The sequence below is a fragment of the Plasmodium sp. gorilla clade G2 genome, assembly GCF_900097015.1.
Source record: "Plasmodium sp. gorilla clade G2 genome assembly, chromosome: 12".
NCBI lineage: Eukaryota > Apicomplexa > Aconoidasida > Haemosporida > Plasmodiidae > Plasmodium > Plasmodium adleri (nom. inval.).
The window spans coordinates 1,550,001-1,566,186 of NC_041704.1; the positions used below are offsets into that span (position 1 = coordinate 1,550,001).

The 16,186-nt window shown below is 16.0% G+C and overlaps 4 protein-coding genes across 4 annotated transcripts; 3 read left to right on the forward strand and 1 right to left on the reverse strand.

Annotated features, from left to right (window-relative positions):
* Positions 1 to 364: 364 nt before the first annotated feature.
* On the reverse strand, positions 365 to 5,425 carry PADL01_1238100 (conserved Plasmodium protein, unknown function; the record flags this gene model as incomplete). Its single annotated transcript, XM_028683353.1, has 1 exon — positions 365 to 5,425. One exon carries the CDS (start codon positions 5,423 to 5,425, stop codon positions 365 to 367), a length of 5,061 nt encoding a protein of 1,686 aa, XP_028539539.1.
* A 2,061-nt stretch (positions 5,426 to 7,486) lies between these two features.
* On the forward strand, positions 7,487 to 9,390 carry PADL01_1238200 (rRNA processing WD-repeat protein, putative; the record flags this gene model as incomplete). The annotated part of the gene is made up of 3 exons (XM_028683354.1): positions 7,487 to 7,716; positions 7,869 to 9,000; positions 9,271 to 9,390. The coding sequence occupies 3 exons, from the start codon at positions 7,487 to 7,489 to the stop codon at positions 9,388 to 9,390; spliced, it is 1,482 nt and encodes a 493-aa protein (XP_028539540.1).
* Positions 9,391 to 11,295: 1,905 nt separating this feature from the next.
* PADL01_1238300 (conserved protein, unknown function) lies at positions 11,296 to 12,540 on the forward strand (the record flags this gene model as incomplete). Its single annotated transcript, XM_028683355.1, has 2 exons — positions 11,296 to 11,341; positions 11,954 to 12,540. The coding sequence occupies 2 exons, from the start codon at positions 11,296 to 11,298 to the stop codon at positions 12,538 to 12,540; spliced, it is 633 nt and encodes a 210-aa protein (XP_028539541.1).
* A 1,728-nt stretch (positions 12,541 to 14,268) lies between these two features.
* On the forward strand, positions 14,269 to 14,593 carry PADL01_1238400 (ubiquitin-like modifier HUB1, putative; the record flags this gene model as incomplete). The annotated part of the gene is made up of 2 exons (XM_028683356.1): positions 14,269 to 14,374; positions 14,478 to 14,593. The coding sequence occupies 2 exons, from the start codon at positions 14,269 to 14,271 to the stop codon at positions 14,591 to 14,593; spliced, it is 222 nt and encodes a 73-aa protein (XP_028539542.1).
* Between the last annotated feature and the right edge of the window lie 1,593 nt (positions 14,594 to 16,186).

Sequence of the window (16,186 nt, forward strand, 5' to 3'; positions counted from 1 at the left end):
TTAATTTAAAGTAAAATAAAAACAACAAAAAAAAAAAAATATATATATATAAACATACACATAAATAATATATACACATTATTGTATATATTAAAAAAAAAGGCATCATATTATTATTCCCTTTTCTATTTTATTTTTAACAATTAAAAAAAAAAAAAAAAAAGGGAAATATGCAACGAAAAAGTAATAAAAATTATTGAAAAGAAATGGGTACTTCAAATATATATATGTATATATGTATATATATATATATGTATACATTTTTATATGTATACATTTTTATATGTGTTATATATTATAATATATAAAAAGGGGTTCAAATATTTATATATATATACATATACATATTATATACATTTTATATTTATTGTATCTTTTCTTCGTCAAAAAAATAAGGGAGATCATTTAAAGATGAGACTTTTATGGACATATTAAAATTATCATTTATAATATCACATAATATTTTTTCACTTTCTAAAGTATATTTAGTTAAATTTAAAGATATATCAGATAATGATCTGGAGTTTCTTATTTGATTAACATAATTATTCATATGTATACATCTATTATCTTTTGATGATATATCTGAAGTTTCATTTTCTTGTGAGAAATTATCTTCTTCAAGATTTTCATTGTTTAATAAAAGTTTTCTTTTTTTTTGTGTATATGATGAACATACATCATCATTTTCAAGACAACTAAAGGAATTCATATCATTATCACTAGTATTATTAAGAGATTCTATTTTTTTTTTCTTATGATTATTATTATAAATACTATTATCATTATTGTCATTATTATTATCATTACTATTATCATTATTATTATTATTATTATCAATGGATAAATCTTTAGATCCATTGTCATAATTATATATAAAATTATTCTTCTCTAAATTATTATATATATTAGATATAAAATTAGTTTCATTGTTTATTTCTTTTTCAATATTTAATAAGTAGTTCCCTCTCTTTTCTTCATCGTTTATAAAGTTATTTATCATATGGTCATTCACATTCTTATTATTATCATTCACACTTATAATATTTTTGTTTATTTTGTTATCTTTTAACATGCAAATGTCATCATTAAAATATGTAGAGGAAATGCTTGCACTGTTATTTGAGTTACTATAAATATTTTGTTTTATATTATTGTTTAAAAAATTTTCTTCATGAGGCGAAAAAACATCATTCTTAAGTTCATTCCTTGGTCTATTGATATTATTGATATTATGGATATTATTGATATTATTGATATTATTGATATTATTGATATTATTGATATTATTGATATTATTGATATTATTCATATTATTAATATTATTCATATTATTCATATTATTTATATTATTCATATTATTCATATTATTCATATTATTCAAATTATTCATATTATTCATATTAACCATGTTGTTATTATTATTCGTCCTTGATGAGGTTTTTATTATATCCAGTGCACCCAAATTTTGTAAAGAAAATATATTATTCTTATTATCTTCATTCTTATAAAATGTATTTCTAAACGATTCACTATATTCTAGAGGTACAAATGGTTTCATTTTTTTAGTTCCTATTCTTTTCTCTTCAATTTTTGGTGATTGGTTTAAATTTTTAAAATATTCTCTTCTCTCAATTATTTTCTGAACATGGTCAGGTATTATTCCGTTAAAATCAGATTCCTCATTTATAGTAATTTCTTTAGCTGTTTCATTTAATAACTTTAATTTTTCATCACAACTTAACATATTTATATCCATACCACTTTTTTTTAAGCAGTCATATTTTAAAAAAAAATTGTTACTATTGTTGTTATCAAGTGAAATATTGTTATTAGATGGAATATTATTATTTATCGACATATTATTATTTATGAACATATTATCATTCTTATTACATATATTTATTATTTTATCATTCAATCCTGTAATATTAAATATGTCTTTATTATTTAATATCTTATCATCATTATTATGATCAACAACACCACTTACATTATTAGTTTGATCATTTTTTATATGATAATTAAAATTTTTGTTTGTAACCTCCTTGTTTAAATCTCTCATTATCATTTTGAACTCTTCATTTGTTTGTATAGTATTATTATCACTTTTCATTTTTTTTAAAAATATATCATTTGTTTTTGATAGAGTATCATATGTGTTAGAACAACTATTATTGTCTTCTATGAAATGATTTATATTTACAACATTGGAAGGTACATATGTATTTATAAAATTAATATTTTTATTAACACAACTTAAATTTGTATATATTTTATTAAACTTATCAAATTCTTCTTTGTTCTCATAATTATTAGAACTTAAATTAAAAACACCTTTTTTTGGAATTCTATCAAATAAATTGATGTCAACATTCTCTTTATTTTCTACGTCTCCTTTATTCGATAATATATTTGTAGTATTTACATTTTTATTAATAAAGAAGCTACAAGTATTTTCATTTATTTTATCTGGTGTTATCAATTCAATGGGTTCATTTTTATTTTTTTCACTAGAATCAATAACAAGGTTAACTCCCTTAGATGTAAATATATTATCATTATTTTGATAATTATTCCATACGATATTATTATCACCCTGTTGTTTAAGAGTATTATTAAAACTTTCTTCTTCTTCTTCTGTCTTATTATTATTATAATTATTATTTGGTATGTCTTCTACAGCTTGATCCTTCTTAAATGTGGAAGCATCATTTGTTATTTTATCATCATTATTGTTATTATTGTTATTATTATTATTATTATTATCACTCTTATCACTCTTATCACTCTTATCATTCTTATCACTCTTATCACTGTTACAATTTTGTTCGTCATTTGATTCTTTTTTATTTTCACTTGTAAATATAGATGGAATGAAATTATTAAAATAGCTAGTAAAAGTTTTTTTTAAATTTTTTGGTTCTTTACTTTCACTGGTATTATTACTTATTATCTGTTGTGTGTCTACTTTTTCTGATTTTATAACATCATCTATATTATTTACATTTACTTGTGAATTCATATGATCTTCTCCTCTACATATGGTATTGTTTTCACTGGGACTTTCCATGGTTGTAATAATTTCTTTATTCATATTATCATTATTATTTGTATTAATAATAATATTAGTATTTTGTTTATTATAAACAATATCGTTATTGTTTTCATTCGTATTTTGAATATATAAATATTGTGAATTATTATTAACATTATCTTCAACAACTATATTGTTATTATTATTATTATTATTATTATTATTAGTAGTAGTAGTGGTCATGGTGTTTTCTTTATTTTCAAAAGATTTATATGATACATTTAAATTATTATCATCATTTTTTGAAGAGCTATTAAATTGAACTATATTTTCTATATGATTATTATTACTCATTATTATTTTGTTATCTTCATTTTGAAGCGTATGGCTAGTGTCTAATGGATTAACCGAATTATTAGAAATAATATTATTAATATTATTGATACTGTTGATATTATTGATGCTATTCATATTATTGATGCCATTCATACTATTGATGCTATTCATATTATTATTACCATTGTTGAAAAAAATATTGTTATTTTTATTATTCAGATTACTTGCAAAGGTATTATTAAAAATATTATTTGTCATAGATGGCTTACCAAATATATTAGTACTACCACTTATTGTTTTATTAAACATATTATTATTGTTCATGTTGTTTTCATTCATGTTCATATTATTTGTATTTATAATATTACTTTCTGTCTTGTTTGAAAATATATTATTTGTTGTTCTTTCAATTGGTATACCGAATAAATTTTTTCCACTCATAAACATACTCTTATTATTAACAGAGGCACTATTAAATATATTATTATTATTATTATTAATACTATCCATATTATTTATATTCGTTTTATAAATTTCTGTAGTTGTATCATTAAACAACTTGCTCGTATTATTTTTCACTTGATCGAGAGTATGGTTGCTTGTAAAAATATTTTGTGATATACTATCATTATTTTTAGATTGATTGTTATTATTTATTTTATTAGATATTATTTTATCACTTGTCATAAAAATATTTGTGCCAAAAATATTAGTACTATTCATATTATTCTTATCATTTTTAAATATATTATGTGATTCGTTTTTATTATTTTCTTTATGGTTATTATTATATTTCTCATCAGAAGAAACAATATAATTATTTCTCGAAGAATTGTCAAAAATGGAATCCTTATTAAAAAAAATGTTATTATTTAATAACTGATTATTACTATTACTATTATTATTATTATTACTATTATTATTATTATTGTTACTATCCATATTATTATTATTTACAAATTTAGTTGAATGGATCTTTTCATCTTTTGAAGAACCATCAAATGGAAGGGTTAAATTTAATTTATTTACATTACAAGCTTCTTCTTTATTTGAAGAAATATTTTGAGTAAAAAAATTGTTAAAAGGATTTTTATTTATTGCGTTTGTATTTTTAATGATATCTATGTTAGAGGAATTATTATTTTGAAACAAGCTACCATTTACAAGAGAATTATTTTTTTGTAAGTTATTAATATGTGTATTATTATTACTATGAATATTTACATCATCATTATTATTAATATTATTATTATTATTAATATGATTATTATTACTAATATTATCATTATTATTATTATCATTATCATTATTATTATTATCATCATCATTATTATTATTATCATCATCATTATTATTATCATCATCATTATTATTATTATTATTATTCATTGTAGTACCATTTTGTTTTTCTTGTGATGTATTCAGATTATCATATTGAATTTTAAACAATTGTGAATTATTGTTATTATAAGTGTTTTGACTTATATTTCCTTCTTTATTATTAATAAAATTTTCATTTAAATTCGTTTGATTATTTTTTTCTAGTTCCATTTTTTTCTTTTCATTTTTTCTTCTCATAACTTCTTCAAATGATAAGGGTGTATCAAATAAATCTTCTTCAGTTGTTAGTTTTAGAATATTACTTTTATTCTTAGAAACAAAGCTTGTATTCTTTGAAGTCTGAAAAATATTCCTTCCATTTTTTGAATGCACAGACAATTTTTTATTTTGAAAAGACGCATCAAAAAATATTTTCTTTCCAGATTTAAGACTAAATCGTAAATCTTTACTTTCAAGAGATCTAACATTTGAAGTATTAGATATATTTGAAATATTTGAAATATTTGAAATATTTGAAATATTTGAAATATTTGAAATATTTGATATATTTGATATATTTGATACATTTGATATATTTAATACATTTGATACATTTGATATATTTTCAACACTTTTTTTCATTTCTTCTGATTTCTGTGCCTTTGCGTTTCTCATCATTTTTTCTTTAAGCAGCTGCAGCTGCTTCATTTTCATCTCATCAAATCCTTCCATTTTAAATAAAAAAATTAAATTAAAATATAAAAAATAAAGAAATATATATGTATATATATATATATATATATATATATATATATATATATATATATATATATTTTTATTTTTATTTTTTATTATGGAATATATCTTAAGCTGTTCATATTAAAAATAAATAAGTAAATATATATATATAATATATATAAATAAACAATTTTATCTTTTTGCTTCATTCATCTTTTATATATTTTATATTAAACCTTTACAATTATATGTAAATAAATTTTTTTTTTATTTTTTTTGTGTGTATATAAAATATATATATATAATATAAATATAATTATTATATTTTAATGTATAGATATATTTTGAAGAATTATATATAAATAAATATATACATATATAATAAAACTATTCATATATTATTATATATATATGTATATATGTATAATATTCTTTGTTTAAAAAAAAAAAAAAAAAAACCTTAAACATAAGAATAAAACTTAAATGTATATTATTATATATATAAAATATAAATATTTTATAATATGAAAATATATATATTTTCATAATCTCAATTCTTTACTTTATACACATATGTGCATAACGAAAAGGAATTTGTTTTTTTCTTATATATATAAAAATATATATATATATATATATATATATATATATATGTGAAAAAAAATATATAGATATATCATATCATATAATCATTTTATAAAAATTAAGAATCATCCTTCAAAAAAAATATATACATGAGTATATATTCATTAAGAAATGGATCTTTTCCTTTTTTTTTTTTTTTTTTTTTTCTCTTTACATATTTATAAGAATTAAATAAATATATATATATATATAATAACATATAATGCTTATATATAATATAAATAAATGTATGTATTATATATAATACAATTATGACCATTTAATATATATATATAATTCACTTTTATATTAAAAAAAAAAAGAAAAAGATTATAAAGAAAAAATAAGGTTTCAATAAAATTTATCAAATATATATATATATAATATATATGTATTTATAATATATAAATTCATATATTTATAAATATATAATATATATATATAAATATATTTATAATTATCATTTAAAAAGAAAAATATATTTTTCCTTAAACAATAAAATAAATATGATAATATTATATATTTTATAAATATTATATTATTATTATTATAATATATATATATATATGATATAATTTTATTATTATATTATATATATTAAAAAAGAATGATGTCGTAATATAACAAGAAAAAAAAAAAAAAAATACAAATATCCAAACTTTTTTTTTTTTTTTTTTTTTTATAATTAAAGAAAAAATAATTTTCATATAAATATATAATTAATTTTTTTTTTTTTTAAATTATATATATTGTATTAATAAGTATATTTTGCAATTATATATAAATATATATATATATATATATATATTAATAATATATATATATTAATAATTTCAGTTCACTCATATGTATATATATTATATATGTATGTAATAATATATATTTATATATAAATATAAATATTATATATATATAAAATTTTTGAGGAAAAAAAAAGAAAAAATATCCGACGTAATATTTTCATAGAAATATATATAATTACATATTGACGTTTATTATTAATTAATAATATAATTAAACATTATATATATATAATATTATATATATTTCCTTTTTTTTTTATTTAATTAATAAAATATAAACATTAAAAAAAAAAAAAAAAAAGAAGAAATCCTCATAATTTAAATATAAAAATAAATAGATATAAATAATTATAACTAATAAATATTTTATTTGTAATAATATTATACATATATATAATATATATATATATTTTTTTTTTGATTAATAATAAATGTAATAATATATTTAAAATGTATCTCTATAACTGGAAGAAATACGCCCTGTAATAACATTTTTCTTCTTTTTATTGTTTCAAGTTCCCATATTTGTATTTCTTAACGTTTATAAAAAAATTTAATCATTCATATTTTATTCGATTTATATTATATTGTAGTATTTTTTTTTTTTCTTTTTTTTTTTTTTTATACAATGGATAATCAAGTGACAGATGAAAGTGACGTAGTAAATAATTCAAGCGAAGATATAAAAAAGAAAGAAAAAATTGGAAAGAAGAAAAAAACAAAAAAACAAAAAAAGGAAGTTAAAAAAAGTGATATCATTAGTTGTATAACATTTTTATCAAGAGGAAAAAAAAAAAAAAGTCTCAAAGAAAGTAACGATGAGCACGAAAAATATGATGAATATGAAAAATATTCAAGGTATAATTTTTTAAATGGGTCCCTGTCTATACAAAAAATTTAGATACATATATATATAAACATACATATATATACATATACACACATATACACTTATATATTTATTTATATATATACATTTTATTACTGTTTGTTTATTTTTTTTTTTATAGTGATTATAATACCTCTGATGGCTCATCCAATGAAGAGAAAAGTCATAAACATAAAAAAAAAAGGAAAAAAGGAAAAAGCGACAAATATGACGTCCTCGAAAATATATTTAATGATGAAAGAGAATATAAGAAAAACATTGTTGATGATAATTTAATTTCAAAGGATAAGAAATATGTGTATGAAGATGAATTAAATATTGAAGAAAATGATTCTATAGTTATAAATGGGAAAATATATAGTGATATGGGTACTATAGAAATACATATTTTTAATTATGATGAAGATATATTTAATATTTATGATGATGTTATAATAGATAATTATCCTCTATGTATTGAAACAATATATCAATCATATTTTAATGAAAAAAATATTCTAGCTGTTGGTACTTTGAATCCTAGTATTGAACTGTGGGATATAAATAACATCGATATGTTAGAACCATTACATTTTTTAGGAGATGATGAAATGAAAATATTAAAAAAAAATAAAAAGAGAAAACTTAAAAAAAATAATAATATACATAATGAAAATGAAAATATAAAAAATATATCTAAAGAAGAAATTAAGGGTCATACTGATTGTGTTACATCTTTAAATTCATCAAAATTATTACCTTCTTTATTAGTTAGTGGTTCAAAAGATAGTACTATTAAATTATGGGATTTAAATAATTTAAATAATTTACATACTTTTTCATTTCATAAAAAAAAAATTAATAATTTATCATTTCATTCAAAAGATAAAAATATATTATTCTCAACATCATCTGATAAAACATTAAAAATATATGATATAAGACAAAATAAAGTTGCATTAGATATTCATTTATCAAATATACCTGAGGCTACTATATGGAATACACACGAAGAAAATATTATTTTATCATCTTATATTGATGGATTTATAAATAAAATAGATATTAGATATAATAATACTTTATCTAATAAACCTCAAAGTAATTATTTAGTAAATTTCAAGTCATTCGAAAAATCATGTACCTCTTTATTATCTACACATTATAAAAATCTAACACTAGCTGGATCTGAAGATGGAATAATAAAAGCTTATGACTTTAATAACATTCTCAATGAACAACCTCATTGTGTGTATTCAAAGAATCTTAAAAAGGTACAAAAAAATTATAAAATTATCAAACACCAATAAATGTAACATTAATATGTATATATATATATAATGTATATATTTTTATATAAATATATGTCCTAGATAATTTTAAGGATCGTTCTTTTTAAACACCACAAAGATGTATATTATCACATATATACATATATATATATTTATGTTGACATTTATTATACTATATTTTTATTTTCATTATATATATATATATATATATATATATTTTTTTTTTTTTTTTTTTTTTTTTTTTTTTTTTAGAATTTATTTTATATGAAAGACAATGAAGATTGGCCCAATGTTGTCTTTCTAGGATGCGATAAATTATATGATTGGGATTTATTTGAATGTGAAGAAATAAAAAAATATTTCAATTTATAATATAAATAATTTAATTCAATTATTTTGTTATATGTTATTTTTATTATTTTATTTTTTTGTGAATTTTTTTTTTTTTTTCAAAATTAAGTAGGAACTATTATATAATTAAATTATATATATATATATATATATTTATTTATTTATTTATACATTTTCTTTACATATTTACAACGAACAATAATTGTTTTATAAAACTATTTGAAAAAATTATGCTATTTATAATTTTCGAGGCTTAAAAAAAAGATATATACGCTAAATGCTTTTAAAGTTAAATATAGACATTAAAACAAAAATGTATATATGTAATCATTAAGTGAAGGAATATATATAAATAAATATATATATATATATATATATATATATATGTATATATATTAATCATTTAATATTTAACATATATTTTTTATATAACCCATTTTGAGTCTTTTGCATTGCACACATGTTTCTTTTGAAAATGTTTGTATGTCATGATATATGTTATGTTGAAGTTTTTTTTGGATGATTTATATGTACATATATATACATATATATAACAATATATTTTTTGAATCGAAAATTAGTACATAAATATAAATAAATGTGTACATATATATATATTTATTTATTTGTATTTTGTTTTTTTTTATAACATTTGAGAAAAAACTTTTAAATGAAATATAATATGCATTATATATATATATATATAAATTATTTACGCGTAATAATATTGTTATATAAATTTAAAAAAAAAAAAAAAAAAAAAAAAGTTGATATTGTTTTTTACAAATTTATTTTAACATTAAGTGGAGTAATAATAATATTATATATGTGAATATATTTTAAAAATTCATGATATTCCTTTTAAAATATATAAAAATACACATATATATATAATATAATTGTTCAACATAAAATATGTATACAAATATTGTTCTTTTGAAAGGTGCAAAAGAAAAATAATTAAAATAATAAAAAATCTGTATAATTATATGAACTATTTTTCTGAATATTATGATATATATATATATGTATATTATATTTGTATAATATATGTAAATATATTTGTATATATATATGTAAATATATTTGTATATATATATGTAAATATATTTGTATATATATTTGTATATATTTGTATTTTTATTTTTATTTATATTTGTATTTTTATTTGTATTTATATTTATGAGTTAAACTTTGATAATTAAATAATAAAATAAAACAAATAAATATTTAAAAAAATAAAAAAAAATATTATATATATTAAAGTATTAATAGGCTAATTTTATAATATTATATTCCTTTTTTTTTTTTTTTTTTTTTTTTTTTTAAATATATTTTTTATTTTTAAATTATATATATATATACATGTATATTTTTTTTTTATTCATATATGTGAATATATAAAAAATAATAAAATAATAATTGTTTTAAAATTTATCTTTACATATATATATATATATATATATTAATATTTATATTTCTTAATATAAATCCTTTAACCTTTTGAACTATTTATTTCGTTTTTTTTTCTTTTTTTCTTTTTCTTTTTTTTTTTTTTTTTATGGTGGTTTAAAAAACAAGTATAAATATATATATATATTTATTTATTTGTATATTTTATTATATATTTTTTTTTTATGGTGGTTTAAAAAAAGAAGAAAAATATAAATATATATATATATATATTTTTATTTATTTTTATCATTTTAGTATTATATTTTTTAATTAATTTGTAACATATTGTTATAATATAATTACAATAACTTTATATCATTTTGGTTATGATAAAAAAAATATTCAAAATAATAATTTTTGTTATAAAAAAAAATAACATATTATTATAAGTAACATAATATTATTGTTATTTGTTATAATATTATATAATACAATATAATTTATTATTTATCAATAAATTAAGTAAACAACATGGGATGCACAGTCAGTAATTTAAAATGCGTTACCAATGTAGCAGGTATTTAAAGAAAAAAAAAAATATATATATATATATATACAAACATAGGGGAATATACATGTTCTCACAATATATATATGAATAAATATATACATATATATATATATATATATATATATATATATATTTATATATTACTAATTATTATAGTAAAACTTGTTCGATTATATGTTGTGTGGATGTGATACTTATATATCTTATATATGTCATTTATTATATATATGTTATATTTATGTGAATACATTTATATAATATTTTTAAAAACTTTTTAATGATAAGTATTTCTTATAATGTGGAGAGTGAAAATATTGTATCTTTTTTTTTTTTTTTTTTTTCATACATATTTTGACCTTTTTTATAATTATGTATAAAAATTATATTTGTAAATATATATATATAATACAAATATATAGATATATAAATATATAAATATATAAATATTTATGTATGTATATATTTGTATGTATGTTCATGTAATTATTTGCTGACATGGTCATATTTTTACCTGAACAATATTTATGTAGCTAGCTATAATTATACATATTTATGTATATATATATGTATATTTTTTTTTTTTTTTTTTTTTTTTTTTTTTTTTGGCTTTTTATGCAGGTTTAGCAAGTTTGGTAATTTCGCTATTTCCCAGATTAATTATTAAGAATCCTCAAGTTCTTCGACCATTATTAAATGTAAGTTGGGGATACTTATTTGGATCAACCTTTTGGTTATGTTTTTTTTCTGAAGTAGGTTTACTAAGAAGTTTAAAAAATATGAAAGGTGTGCCTTTACCTGAAACTGCTTCAGAAGCTAAGAAATTATTAGAAGAAATGAAGAATTCAGAAGGAGATTTTAATAGAAGAAGTTTAGATTTTCAATATTTTTTTAGTTTAGCTACTTTATTTTCAGGAGTATTATTATTATCAACAGTTAAGTTGGCAAATCATAATTTACAATTAAGATTAAGTTCCACTGTTGTTGTTTTAACAAGCTTATTGAATAGTTTATATTTACATAATAAAGTACATAATTTAAAATCCAAAAAAGAAAGTTTATATAATGATTTTATAGCAAATCCAAAGAATGAAAAGACAGTTGCAGATTTAAAAAAAAATAAAAAAGAGTTCCACATCTTTCATGGATTATCTGTTCTCTCTTTATATGTATCTTTCTTTGGTTTAACACCTTACATATTTACATAAAGCTATTTCAAAAAATAATTATATATTCATTTTTTTTAACCACCCCAAAGTAATATACATACATATATATATATGTGCACTTTTTCACAATATATGAATAAATAAACACATTTATATGGGGAAAAAAAAAAAAAAAAAAAAAAAATATACATATATATATATATATATACATATACTTATGTATGCTTTAAATTATTATGTTACTGAAGTGAAAAATTATATGAATGGCATTCAGTAGTGAAAAAATATATAAATATATATAAGTATATATATATTTATGTTTATGTTTTTCTTTTTTTTTTTTTTTTTTTTTTTATTATTTTACACTGTTTTAAAAAGACATAAAAGTTTCATTTATTTTGCATATGTAATATTGATTTATCTTTTTCTTTTATAATAAAAGTATACATATATTTTTATGGAAAAATAAAAAAAAGAAGATAAAATTAATGTTAATTTAACAAAAAAAAAAAAAAAAAAAAAAAAATTCTATATTTTAATTAGACTTCAAAAAAAAAAAAAAATAAATAAATAATAATTTTTTTTTTTTTTAATAAAGACTGTTGTTTTTTCTCTTATCCTACTTACAATATTATTTTTATTTTTAAACATACTCAAAAAAAAAAAAAAAAAACTATACATTCTTAAAGAACAAAAGAAAAGTTTATTTTTATGGATACGTTCAATAAAATAAGTATATAACCCATGTGTTATATAATAATATATATGCTATATAATTATGAGATAAGAAAATAAAATACTTTCTTATTCTACTTATGTTTTTAAAGGAAATATAATGATATATATATATATATATAAAGAAAAAAATAAAAAAGAATAATTATATGTCATATAAAATATATACATATGTAATTGATATTAATTTTTTTTTTTTTTTTTTAAAGAAAAAACTTTATAGAAAAATCAAAATTATATAAATATGATAAATTTATATGATGTATTATATATATAAGCGTATTTTAATTTTTTTTTATATTTTAATTTTTTCTACTTTTAAAATATATAAAGGTTAATAATATAAATGTTCGCATATAATATATATTATATATATATATTTTTTTCATTTTGATGAATATAAATGTTATAGCCCAATAAAATAGAATAAAAAATAATTTTTTTTTTTTTTTTTAAATTAATACATATATATTATATATTTTGTTTTTATTATATATTTACGACGTTTATCAAATTAAAAAAAAAAAAAAAAAAGAAAAAAAGTAAGCTTTAATTTGTCGAATGTTCATTTGTAAAATATATGTATATAATATTTTAAATACATATATTTTGAAAATACATGAAAATGTATGTGCAGTAAATTAGAGATTCAAGATATAAACGTGTTAAAAGTTCTTCTATAACACATAATATATATTATGTTTTAATAAAGAAGGGAAAAATAAAAAAATAAAAAAATAAATAAATAAATAAATAAATAAATAAACGCATCTTTAATATATATGAGAAAATAAAAGGATAAACATTTTATGGATAATAAAAATATATTAAAAGAATAAACTTGGAGAGTCTATCGAAAGAAAAAAATTAAATAAAATATATGGAACAGGAATGAATAAATAAATAAATATATATATATATATAATAGTTTATTTTATTTTATTTTATTTTATTTTATTTTTGATACATATTGTTTTTATCTCGATATATCATACACAGTTAATTTATCCTTATAACCAAATTGTTATTAAAATGATAGAGATAATATTAAATGATAGATTAGGAAAAAAGATCAGGGTGAAATGTAATCCGGATGATACAATTGGAGATTTAAAAAAATTGGTAGCAGCTCAAACAGGTAACTATTATATATATATATATATATATATTTATTTATTTATTTATATGTTTATTTTTATGATAATAGATAGTTATATTTTAACAAAAAATTTTTATCTTAGGTACAAGAGCAGACAAAATACGAATTCAAAAATGGTATATTATTTATAAGGATCATATAACATTACAAGATTATGAAATAAAAGACGGAATGAGTTTAGAACTGTATTACAACTAAAATGTATATATATATATATATATATATATATATATTATTAGTAGAAGAAAAAAAAAAAGTAAAATTATTTTACTTATATATTCTAAGATATGAATTACAATTTTGTATACCTAATAATGATATTAAATATATACATATTAATATTTTTTTTTTTTTTTTTGTTATTACATATATATACATATTATATATATATATATATATATATATATATATATATATATATATTTATATGTGTCCTTTCTTTATTTTTAATGTTGTTCTAATCTTTTATTATATAAATAAAAATTAATATATATATATTATATTGTTAAAAATTTTTTTTTCTTAAAAAAATTGTTAACAAAATGTTAATTTGAAGAAAAAATATACTATATATATTTTAAAATATAAACAATATTATAATAATATATATATATGTATATATACATATTATTATTGTTGTTGCTTTCTTTCTTATTTATATATGGTTGCAGGGTGTTATAGAAAAAAAAAAAAAAAAAAAATCAAGAACATTTATAAAAATATTATTATTTATAATTATTTTTTTTTTGAAAAATAAATAATTTATTTATATATATATTTGTATATTTATTCTATAATATAATGACCAAATTATAAATATATGTGTTTCTATATATTTTTTATAAAAAAAAACATGGTTACAATGTTTCTTTTTTTTTTCATTGTGGTGTTGTAATTTTTTTTATTTTTTTCTACTTTTTTATAATGTTTCCTTTTTACAAAAATGTAGAATTAAAAAATTAAAATAAAAAAAAAATAAATAAATAAAATTAGAATAAATAAATAAAATATATATATATAATAATAAATACAAATAATCATGTTGTTATGATAAATATATAAAATATATTATATATTATAATATTTATATATATAATATTTTTTTTTTTTTTTTTTTTTTTTTTATATATTTATAAAAATATGCTTTCAATAAGAAAAATGTTTGAAAAATATTTTATTATATATATATATATTTATTATAAATATAAAATTTTTTCAAATATAGAAAAAGAAAAAAAAATTATCTTTCTAAATTCATGTTCTATAAAATATATGTAATATATATATATATATATATATATATATTATATTGGTAATATTTTTTTTATATATTTTAATTTTTTTTTTTTTTTTTTTTTTTAAATTATATTTATATAGATTTTTTGTTAATAATTGAATTAAAAAAAAAAAAAAAAAAATGGGATAAATAATGAAAATTTATATATTATATCATAATATATATAAATATTAATATATATATATATTGTTACTTTGCATCATCTAATGTATATAAATATATAATATTTATATATATTTATTTATTTATTACTATTTCAATTTTTTTTTTTTTTTAAAAAATGATAATGCTTTATTATTGGTAAAAAATATAGATATATATATATATTTATTATTATATATTAAAATAACATATATATCTATATTATATATATATTAAAAAATTATATATATTAGATTATTTTATATATAAATGGTTTTGTTATAATTTTTTTTTTTTTTTTTTTTTTTTTTTTTTTTTTTTAATTTTGTTGTTTTTTTTTTTTTTTATTTTTT